Here is an 11,442-nt window from a genome sequence, read left to right as displayed (position 1 = left end):
GCATATTTAGTCGATCATTGTTGTGAAACGTAATATATATATATATATATATATATATAGATACACTAGCATCAAAGTTAGATTTGTTTTTCTCCAAAGGCATACATATATATATAGTACAAAATATACGATTGTTATTATTATTATTAATAGCTCTAAAACTCTATAATTAATTATTACTAATGAATATATTTCAAATATTATGTCTGATGTTCTTACCTGACTACTTTAGAAATATTTACATACGGTAACATTGCCAAAACATTGCCTCTTCTATAACAGTTTTACTGTTTTTTGGTTAAAATGTTGCATTAAATGTTTTTACAGTCCATATTTCTTTTAGTGCATTTACTGTCAACTTATAACATCCAGGAGGGCTTGACATTGAATAGCATAAAAGAAACACTAAACTTATTACAATGATAGTTCTCATTCTTAAAAGTGTATCTTTATAGATTTTACAAAAAATGTAGATTAGCCTTTTTTTTTGGTAGAATAACTGTTATCATTTACTCTGTATTCTAACTATAAAATAATTTTCCTCTTCAGATGTACAGGAGAGCTACAAACTTTTAGAACAACAGGAGATTAATTTATGCAAGCTTTTACATACATTGCACATTAGCTTGTGTGCAGATTAGTATGTATAGAAAATCAATAGCCTTTTAAGTTTGGATCAGAATGTTTTAGTTTTTTGTAATATTTTATCAGCAGATAACACTTCAATGGAAGAGTAAGATGGAGCAAATAGTGAACTAGCATTTGCATACATTAAGTTGATCCCATTGAAGAGATGTAAATGTAGGCGGCACACATCGCATGGCGTCCGCAGACATTTTTCAGGGGGGGCAGAGTAGTGTGAAATTTTAAAGTGAATAAAAAATTTCATATACATATGCAAAATAAAATAAAGAAAGAATTATGTTTCTCATTTTCCAGGGTGCTCATGGCAGCACATGTATCCTATTACATTGTACATGTAAGTTTAATGTAGTATTAAATCTGTGGTAAAAACTTGTTATAATTTGCCTGCAGTGGTAGCTGGTAAAGACAGGTGTCTTGTTTTCTGTCTGTTCAAGTATTATATGTGTATATATGTTTCACTGGCTTGCTGAGTGTTGTCATTAATGTATATTTGCACATTTACACCAGCTTGAACTAAATTTATCATTTAATCATAAAATATATAATTGTATTGATTTTATTTACTTAATTAAATATAAATGGGAAGTTATCTTCTATTAAGCTACTATCATACCTCTTTTGTTGACATGTATATGTAACTTGGGAAGTTTTGCACTATTAAATTCATGTACACTGTACATTTTGTTGTTAGGACCAATATGGGTCAGGTCAGGAAGCGGTATGACCCCAAATTTGCCAGTAATAAATGTATTCCAAATTTACTTTAACATTCTATTGATATTGATTTTTTTATTTTATAAATTGGTATTTGAGGTCATATCAAATAATGGAACTTTCTATTCTTCCTTTGAACATAAATCTTTTTATTTTGTGATGTAGTTTTAACAAATGATTAACACACTCACTGTTGAGAACATACATGTGTGTATGTGTTTAGCATTCATTTGCATGTGCTCATGATGCACACGTGCATCCATTGTAAATATAAAAATAATAATGTCAGAGTTCATGTTTTAGATTTATTATTGCCATTGTTTAAATTGAGGACACAACAATAACACAATTAAAAACTCTTATCAGCACTTGCCATAGATGATGCCAAAGGTTGCAACAGTTAATGTGTTAATTAATTACCATAGTTAGAAATAAAAAATTTTTATTTTTATTTTTTAGCTCATATGCCAGATAAGACACTGGTACAGCCATGTCCATAGACCCAGATGTTACTGTGCAGGCCCTGTATGATTTCAGCTATGTCACTGATGATGGTAGGCAAATATCATTGAAGAAAGGAGAAGAATATTTACTTCTGAAGAAAGCAAACAAAGACTGGTGGCAAGTAATGCGTGATGGAGAAAAGAAAGCATTTTATGCACCAGCAAGTTATGTAGTAATTGTATCTGGTTTAGGGACTAATCATGAGGAAGAACCTTTAGATAAAACTGACACCAATGCCAACATAGTGTTAGAAGATAATTTCAGAAGTAATTTTAACAGCGATCAAGACCACAAACTGTTGCCTAAAAACAAAGTTGTTACTAACGGAAACAATAACACTACTATTTCAGCTAAGATCACCAATGTTCAGAAACGGGCAGCGCTATCCTTCAACAATCCACTTTGTGCCGATGATGATTTTGAAGAACCAGAAGCTGATTACACTGATGAAGATCGGGAAACTGAGGAAAGTCTGGATGATGATGGGAATAAGTCGACTGATAGTGCGTCAGGAGAAGTTATTAGAAAAATGGATGAGAGTGAAAACAGCAAGAACACAACTCCTACATCAGCTGTGCAGACACAGAATATTCAGGTATAACGTAGCAACAAATAGATTCAGATAATGAAGGTTTTAAAAAATTGCATCCTTTCTACTCAAAACTCTACAACAGAGTTGCTTACTGCACAGAATTTAAGAAATAGAAAATAAAATTTCTAGCAATGATTAGTAGTTTAATTCACTGACAAAATTATTATCAAGCACAGTATATTTTTTTGAATGTGATTTATCTTTGCATAAATCCTTATTAAAAAGACTTTATAATGAAAGAATGCTGCTAATCTGGCTACATGTTTGTAAAAATGCATTATACTTGACAGTGAAATAAGGTTAAATATATGTGAATAGGCCTCTTAATTGAAGTCAGTAAACAGGATTAATGCACTTACGATATTTAACAAATCTGTTTAACTTACAAAATAATTACATTGTTATGCTTAATAAAAATGTTTCTTAGCTTGTTGATATGTAGATATAAAAGAAAGATTGCATATCACTTTTTTTTGGTAAAATGAGGCTACTTAACATGTTACCCTGTCACCACCTTACAATAGATATTTTTAATCCTCATATTACCTTTTGACCCAACACTAGTTTCCATAAATTTAAGATGCAATTGAATATATTTTTGAGTGTATTATAATAAGAGTTACATTAATTTTTGACATTAAAGACCTATGCAAAGAAAAAATATTTTATGAATTCCACCTGTTTCAATTTGTGTGAAATTGCATTGGCTCAGTATGGCCCAAAACAACAGATGTACATAAATTCTGAACATAATAGGAGGGTTAGTGAAATGTAATATAATTTAGAAGGTTCTCATAAGCTGTGAATGCATGCACTGGATTCGATGAAAATATTTTCCATACTTCTAAACAGTCTTTCCATATGGGATTTAGGCCAAGTAAAAAAAAAAATGTTTAGCATCCTGAGTATAATTGAAAAAAAGGAAGGAGGAGGACCCTTTTTTTTTAATGACCTCTTTGAAAGAAAGTTTGCACCCCTTTTTTCATGATTGTTACTTGTTTTCAAAGGGTCCATGTCAAACAGAAGTTGTCTTTGTTTAATTTTTTCATCAAAACAATACAAAATTTCTGACAAATATAGAAAAAAGGCAAAATGAATCAACTGTGTTCATCTCATTTTTTATTCGGAGGTCTTCTTTGTTTCTTTGTATGATCGAAAAACGATAATTAAAAAAAAAAGGAAAAATTTGGCCAAAACAAGAAGTGAGGAGAGGCAGCTGCAAAAAAGGAAGTGGGCATGGATGCTAAACATTTTTTTTTTACTTCACCGTACCTTTGGCTTACCAGTCAATAAAATATATCAAAATGCAGTTGCTTTCCACTAGAGTGAAATCTGTAAAAACTCTTACTGTTAGCAGCTAAGGAATGTAGTTAAAAAAACAACTGGTTTTGGGGTTTTTTTGTTCAAGATTTTTGAGTAAATATTAACATGTATATATTAAGCAATGAATGCTCAACACAGAAAAAATCAGCAATACAGATTTTTCATTTTTTTTGTTTGTTCTTCTAAGCAAGTATGCAACCTGGAGAAATTTTCTGTTCTCAAGTGTTGCTCTTGCTATGGTTGTATTTGTCAGTTTTGAGTAAATTGGTTTTGTAAAATGCTTGTATAGCTTGCTGTGGTTTTTTTGTGTCATACAGTTGATTAAGGAATATAACTTCTTTATAATAAAAATACAAAATTTATAGATGTGTGTGAAATTTTAAGATGAATGACATGGTTGTACATGGGATTCTTTACTATGAGAGATTTGTAATATTTCTAAAACGTTTTTTTTTAATTTAGAAGTAACTGCAAGTAAACATGTATGTTGTACAAGTCCCATTGAAACATTCTCTCAAAACTACAGGAGTATATGTATCCAACAAATTTTGTTATTTCTTGTGAAGTTAAGTGGTTCGTAAAGTGAGTGAAAAAAAAGTTAATTTTTTTTAAGACCTTTCATTCATCTAATGGAAACCTGTCCACCACTTATAGAATAAGATATGTGATGTGTAATATATATTGTATACTTATACAATCCCCCTTTATTCATAGCTTCCAACATTAGGGCCAACTTGTACCACTTTAAATGTATTGAGTTACAACTGGTAAAGGTAATTTAACTCCTTGAGGGGGAGGGTGTTCTCGCACAGAACTCACTGCATGTTTACATGTAACAAGAACATTTTGTCTAAACTGGTGTTATGTATGACTAGAATAGAATCTTTCTTTGTACTTAAACCAACTAGTTTTTCCTTAAAGAATTAGGTTGTTAAACTTCCAGATATTCATTGGCAGAATACAGTAGGCTATTTTAACTTTTCAGCTTATACATTTAACAACAAGATAATGGTTCTGTTGATGTGCTCTTATGTTCAGACAGAATTACCTGATTTCTGGCCTAGTTTGTAAGGATGCAAAAAGAATTTGGAATGAAAAGTGTTTCAGAGATTGAGGTATTCGAAGCATTTCTACATCTACTTTTTTAAATTGTTAATACTGTAATTGCAGGATGTGTTAGTTTGTCACAATTGGTTTTTGACATACCCTTTGTTACATTAGCTTCTGGTTGTTGAGAGGCTTTCAGTATTGAAATTTGCCCCATATTTTTTGTTTGCCTTTATTTTACTTTTATTTGATATGTTTTAAACCTAAAGAAAGCTGTTAACATTGAATCTAAAAGGCTGTGGTATTTGTACAAGTTGTACTGTATGTTTGTGTGTCTGTGTTGGTTTAAAACATATCAGCATTTTTTTACTATGATAGTAATTTATATCAACCTAATTGTGTGTACTTTAACATACATGTGTATACTTAAAGGTATGCAGTTGTAAGTTTTCATTATTTTAAGTATTGTGTATATAGAACCTTCAGTTGTTTAGATTAATGAAATGAAGATAAAATAACTATTTTTCCTAATTTTAATGCTTTGTATTATACTTGATGAATAAATATAATATGTCCAAGTCTGGATCATATGAAATGTGTATGAACATTGATAATATTTAAACATATTTCCTGAGAAAGTGATTATGAATTTAATGCATTACTCATAGCCTACATGTGTAATTATGTCACATCTTCCAACAAATTAAATTATACATTCATGCCCACATTAATGAGTATTATTCCCTACTTTCAAATAAAATGCAAGAAATAACCCATTATCAGGCCTGGAAGTGCATTGTCTATGTAAATTAAGTAAAACTGATAATCGTTGAAGGAGTTCTTTTTATTAAGTTAGTTATTTCCATTTCTAAAGATCAAAGGAGTAATGATATTGTTACAAGTTTAATAGTAAGCTTTACTGTATCATTTTCAATAGTGTTTAGGCTGTGGGAACAGTACAACTAAGTGTACTCTAGGTTTGTGCATCATGCATACATTTAATAGTAAAAACATTTGTTATGCGCAGTTATTTCTGAAAAAGAAGTGACTTTTTTTTTCTAAAATATTAATCTCTCACATATAAAAAAATATTATATATGATGACTTGTGTTACATTATAAACAAGATGTTTTGTAATGCCAGTTATTTGTATTACAGAGCTGGGTGATTAATTCGATTGATTATCTGTGAGCATCACTTACATCGATCACTGTCACAAAAAAAAATCAACTAATTAAAATTATTGTCACTGCTTATTACTATTTTTGATTACTCCAGATATCCAAGTAATCAAAGTATTGCCATTATAATTTCTCCTTATTGCTTTCTATTAGTTGAAGGTTGTTCAGCTTAACTAATTAGTGTCACAACTCATGAAATTAGTGTTTCCAATTATTATTGTTTTTGATTATTGTAACTATCCAAGTCTCACGTGAGAACATTGATTTGTTTAATGTAATCAATTTATGAACCTGAATATTAATCAATTATTAAACTATATTAATTTCACAGCTCTAATTACAGTTGTGGAATAATAATGCCTTTGAATTACTACACAAATCAGACTTTATGATTTTAAATATAGTAATCAATACTATTTTAATAAAATATCTAAGCAGACATAGAAAAAATTTTAGTTTTATTTGATTATTTGAATGATTGAATTGTTTAAAGGGAAGTTTCTTGTACTTGTAAAATCTTTAAGAAGTTATACTTTAGTAATAAAATAATGATACTTAAACACGACCAAACCAATAAAATTTCTTTAATTTAAATCAGTTCTATACATGTAGGTGTGAATGGCAGTGTATAGGTACACTAGTCAGTATATGTACACGCACGAACGCGCTCACACACACACACACACACACACACGGACAGTATATTGTGTTTGAAATTGTGAAGTGTTTCTCAGGTGGTAATTGTGAAGTGTTTTAAGAACTGATGGACTGCTGTTTCTCATTAAACATACAGTATGCTACATTTATTAAATGAATATAACTTTCTTGTGGCAGATAGTTTTTCCTAACAGTTGAACACAATCTATCATAATTATGACCAAACATATCAGATCAAACCAGAATGTCAATATTTATAAGGCCTACTTTATCATTTACATTGCTAAACAAAAAAACTGATATATTCATATGAAACCATCACAGCTTTCATTGACATTTATGATATATTTTTTATTTTATTAACATTAAACTGTTCAGAATATTTACACGTATTTTAATAAATGTTTCAGTTAAAAGCTTTGTTGGTTTGGTTTGGGTACTAACATAAACATATCAGAAAGGTTGAACAAAACTACTAATGATTGGTCATGCATTAAACCTAATCAGTATATGTGTGTTTAGAAAAAAAGGATTAGTTCTTTGTCTTATAAGTATTGTTTCAAGTGTATAAATGTGTTACTGAATAAAGTTTTAACTGTTACTTTTGGTTTTATTAATTTCTGTTGTTTTTCAGCAACCGTCCAGTCCAATCTATGCCAACCTACCAATTGTGTCAAGGATGACCCCCCCTTTTCCCTCACCAAGTGATTCTCCCCTACGTATTTTACTTGATGACTGGGTAGAGTATGCAGATGAAACTGGTAGAAAATTTTACTTTAATAAATTAACTCATGAGAAATCTTGGAAACCACCACGAAGAAAGAACAATAAACAGGTATTCATACCTTCACCCAGAATATCTTTAAATGTTCTTGGATAATTGTGAAAAATGTTCTACAACCAGGGTGTAGTAAGAAAGAGAATTTTTAATTTCTAATACTTCATAATATATGAAAATTTAAATATCTTTCATACGTAATTTTTAAGCAATGTTTCAATTAGAAGAAAAATATAAAAAATTATAAGCAGAAGTGAATTTATATTTTTATATAATAGTGATTGCCATTGGTCCTTGTATAAAGAAGTTTTAAAATACCTATTTATGTCTGTGTTAATAATAAGTTATTTATAAGTGTTAAAGTTTTATAGCTGACTACTTGTGTCCTTGAAGAATAACTGTTGAATGAAAAGCGACTTATGAGTAGCTTTAATTTTGCTATTTCATGAAATATGTTAATCATGTGTGTAAGTTTTTACTGAAAATAAATCAATACACAACTTTGATTGGTTTTTCATTGCTGAGAAAACTGAAGGTCTCCAAAGTGATGTCATACGTACTCTTTGTATTGGTACCATCCTTTATTTGTAAATTAGTTCAATCTTGTAACTTCATTTTGATCAAGGTACAACATTCATTATGTTTTATCTTTTATAAACTTCTGTGTTAATGAATTTTGCAGTAGTTGTAAAACTTTATAAGTTATGTTTTGGCAGAGTGGGTTGAATGGTTGAAAAACACCTTATTAGAGGGCTGTGTTTAGAAAAATAATTAAAATTTTATCATGAAAATTATTGGGTGCAAGAGTAGATGATACATTTTTTGTCTTTTACTCTTGAAACTATAGAAAAAATAATATTGGAATTTGACTTCCATTTCATGCTCTTTCTTAATGGAAATCTCAAGAGTACATATATTTTAAATCAACAAATGTTACTATTTCCAAATTGTCATGCTATGTTACACTGATAGGCGTCACTGATTCATTTCCCCTTATACCATATTTGTGTTCTTCTGTTAAGATTTGTTTATGTACATGATCAGTTAGTAACTCACAAAATGCCATGCTGGTTGAAAATGGATGGCATAAACTAGTCTTCATTAAGTACTCCTAGCTAAGACAAATCCCTTCATTTTCTCCGTTTCTCTTGTAACTTGTATTTTTAAAGAACTTTTGAGGTTTAAAGGGTAATAAATTGGTTAGAAGGTGGGTCAAGAGAGTGTATTGATGATTTTGACACAATACCCCATTAATGTAAAGCTGATATAACATGAAATTGAACAGTAAGTGAAAAATAAAGCCTAGGTGAGTTTATTATTATTATAGTTGCTAGCTGTAATCACATGGAACATTAAAACAGTAGAAGGAAAAAAAATTCAACTGCACAGTTTTCTTTTGTGCAACTATGAAAGGATAAAAAAGCTATTTTTTTTATAAGGGTTGCCTAATAGTAGCTAGAACTTGGCTTTATGGCTAGTTGGTCAAGTGAAAACATTAATCATCACTCGGTGGAATGAGTTGGGAATCATATAGTATGAACTGCTGATAACAACTTGGGACACTAAACTTTTTAGAAATAATAATTTAATCGATCAAATTTAGATGTAAATTTTAGTTTCTAGTGCTTTAATTTTTATTAAGCTGAGATCACAACTCTTGAACTTGTTTAGTGGTACTTTAAATTTTCATGTAACTTTACAATCAAATGTGTTGTCTTTGTGTACAGAAATCATTTTCATTTGTAATTTTATGAGTGGTTATTTTTTATTATGTCAGTGTACTAAAAGTTTGACTTTACTTAATTCACTTTGTTTTCCTCGTCTTACATTCAGGACTGCCCCAGTAACAGTAAAAGCAACAGTCCATTGGCAGATACCAGTCCAGATGTTACTAGACCTTTTCTTCAGTATGAAATAAAACAAGACATCCATGGGACAAGTAAAGAGAATGTGTCATATAAAAATGTCATATGTCTTTCACCACCAAAATCACCTAAATCTAAGAGTCAAAGGTGGAAGTTAAAGCTTAATCCTGGATATGGAAGTAGTACTGATAGTTTAGACTCCCCCGAATCACCTTCTACCTTGTCCAGTAAAGAAGATTGGACTAGGTTTCCTCTATCTAACATTCCAAAAGGATGGAGACAAGAAGTAGATAAAGTAACAAAAGAAGTTTACTTTGTTAATAACTCTACCACTAAAAAGGTCAGTATCATGGAAACACAACAGTTGAAAAACCTTAATGGTAGTAAGCATATCGGAAAGTCAGTTACCTCTTTCTGACGTGTTCAAAGACATTTAAGTCTAACAAGGAATTATTAAAATGGAAATGTAGAAATGTAAATCAAATGTTCACTTGTCTTGTCTTTTTTTTTTTTGGTACCAAAATTCATTTTTGTCTTATCCTCCTTGTTTTAAATATTCTCCCAGATGGTGTTTGATCACTATATGTCACTTCTTACAACTTCTCCCCTTTCTCACACGAAAATACAAAATAATGTTCCTTATAGTGTTAGTCAAGGATTTGGTGACATTAAAAATCAAGTAACCCCAAAAATAGATGAATTATGAAGCATGTTGAGAACAATGTAAATAAGTTGTTTGTTACTTTTTATTTAAAAACTTTTTAATGTGAAATTTCTGAGCCTCGACCAAGTGTGTACTTGTTTTACTGAGTGGAAATATTTAACAAACAACATAGCAGTTTTATTATAATATTTGTTTTAATAGAATAAACAGCTTTACATATGCTACCTGATGGTTCAGCTGGAAGTCTGTGGGCTTCTAATTGTAATAATCTGAATTCAGTACCTGTGGTTCACAGTGAGCTATATAGCCTATTGTGTATTTCTACAGTTAAAAACAAACAAAAAAGTCATAACATGTTTTTTCTTAATTTCATTTCATTTGCAAATGGCTATTGATTGCTAATTTCATTTGCCTATCTGCAGTGCTATTTAGTCACATAATGTATACAGTATTCCAGTACAATATCTTACCTCATGTCACAAAATAGCTTTTCCCAACTAGTTCTGCCCTCCATTGGAGAAAATTTTCAATGCACGCCACTAGCTTTCCACCTCCCATTTCTGCATATACTCATACAAATGATCATGCAACAGCTCTCCACCAATAGGAGCGTGACACCACTCTTATCATAACCAGCACCCTCTTCACATCTGCACTTGTTAATCATTTCTCGATTGGCATTAGTACTGTACAGGTGTGCTTGTTTTTGCTCACGGATTTGTCAGGGTTTTCTGTTATACTACTGACTTAGTTTTTCTTTATTTGTTTAAGTTTTTGTGTTTTGGTATTGTGAAAGGTTGCTTATTTTTTCCAACTTTTCATACTTTTTCATGGGCCTTTTTGACAAGTGAATTGTGGATTCCACTCTGTGGCAAGTGGTGTCTGATCAGGTATACTTTTTTTTTAATATCTTCACTGTCCATCCTGTGATCATGCTTGATGTACATTACGTTGTAGTCCTTTCTACTACGGGCCTGGTGTACAATTCCAGATGCTGCCAGGTTTTGGTTTATTGACTCCATCAGTGTGGTAGCTCTGCCTTTCAAGATAGGGTATTATGGTCACCTGTGCACTGTATCTGGTGATGCAATTCTCCAGACTCTCCGATATGTTTTTTACCTCCTTTATTCTAGAGGAGTATGGGAGTCCTTACCACTTACTAGTTTCTAGCTGCTGGAGTGGTGGACCATGGAGGCCTGACCTCCTAAGTGATGAATCACTCAGTTGAGAGTATGGCAGAGGCATTCTGTTGGTGTTGCTGGTGTATTGCACTTTCTATTGCAGACTTGATGTACAATTCCACATTCTGCAAGGTTTGGTTGAAGCACTCTGCCATGTCGTGAATATATATATATATCTAGTATTGCAGCTTACCCCTGAGGCTCAGACATTCCTCCTTCCTACCATCCTCCAGATGTACATTCCTGGTTATTGCGGTGTTGGTTAGAGATGGTGCAGCTAAGTAAGTCCTC

At 31.1% G+C, this 11,442-nt stretch overlaps 1 protein-coding gene across 1 annotated transcript in view; it reads left to right on the top strand.

Moving 5' to 3' along the window:
* Positions 1-11,442, top strand: part of LOC106466328 (rho GTPase-activating protein 27-like) — a 47,593-nt gene that overhangs the window by 2,353 nt on the left and 33,798 nt on the right. The window contains exons 2-4 of the mRNA XM_013926604.2: positions 1,819-2,458; positions 7,298-7,498; positions 9,275-9,646. Coding sequence (XP_013782058.1) covers positions 1,850-2,458; positions 7,298-7,498; positions 9,275-9,646 — 1,182 coding nt within the window. The 5' untranslated portion in view covers positions 1,819-1,849. The remainder of the gene's footprint in view (positions 1-1,818; positions 2,459-7,297; positions 7,499-9,274; positions 9,647-11,442) is intronic.

Source organism: Limulus polyphemus, unplaced genomic scaffold (genome assembly GCF_000517525.1).
Source record: "Limulus polyphemus unplaced genomic scaffold, Limulus_polyphemus-2.1.2 Scaffold2224, whole genome shotgun sequence".
NCBI lineage: Eukaryota > Metazoa > Arthropoda > Merostomata > Xiphosura > Limulidae > Limulus > Limulus polyphemus.
The sequence above is the reverse complement of the archived record's forward strand: the minus strand, read 5'-3'. Positions and strand labels throughout refer to the sequence as shown.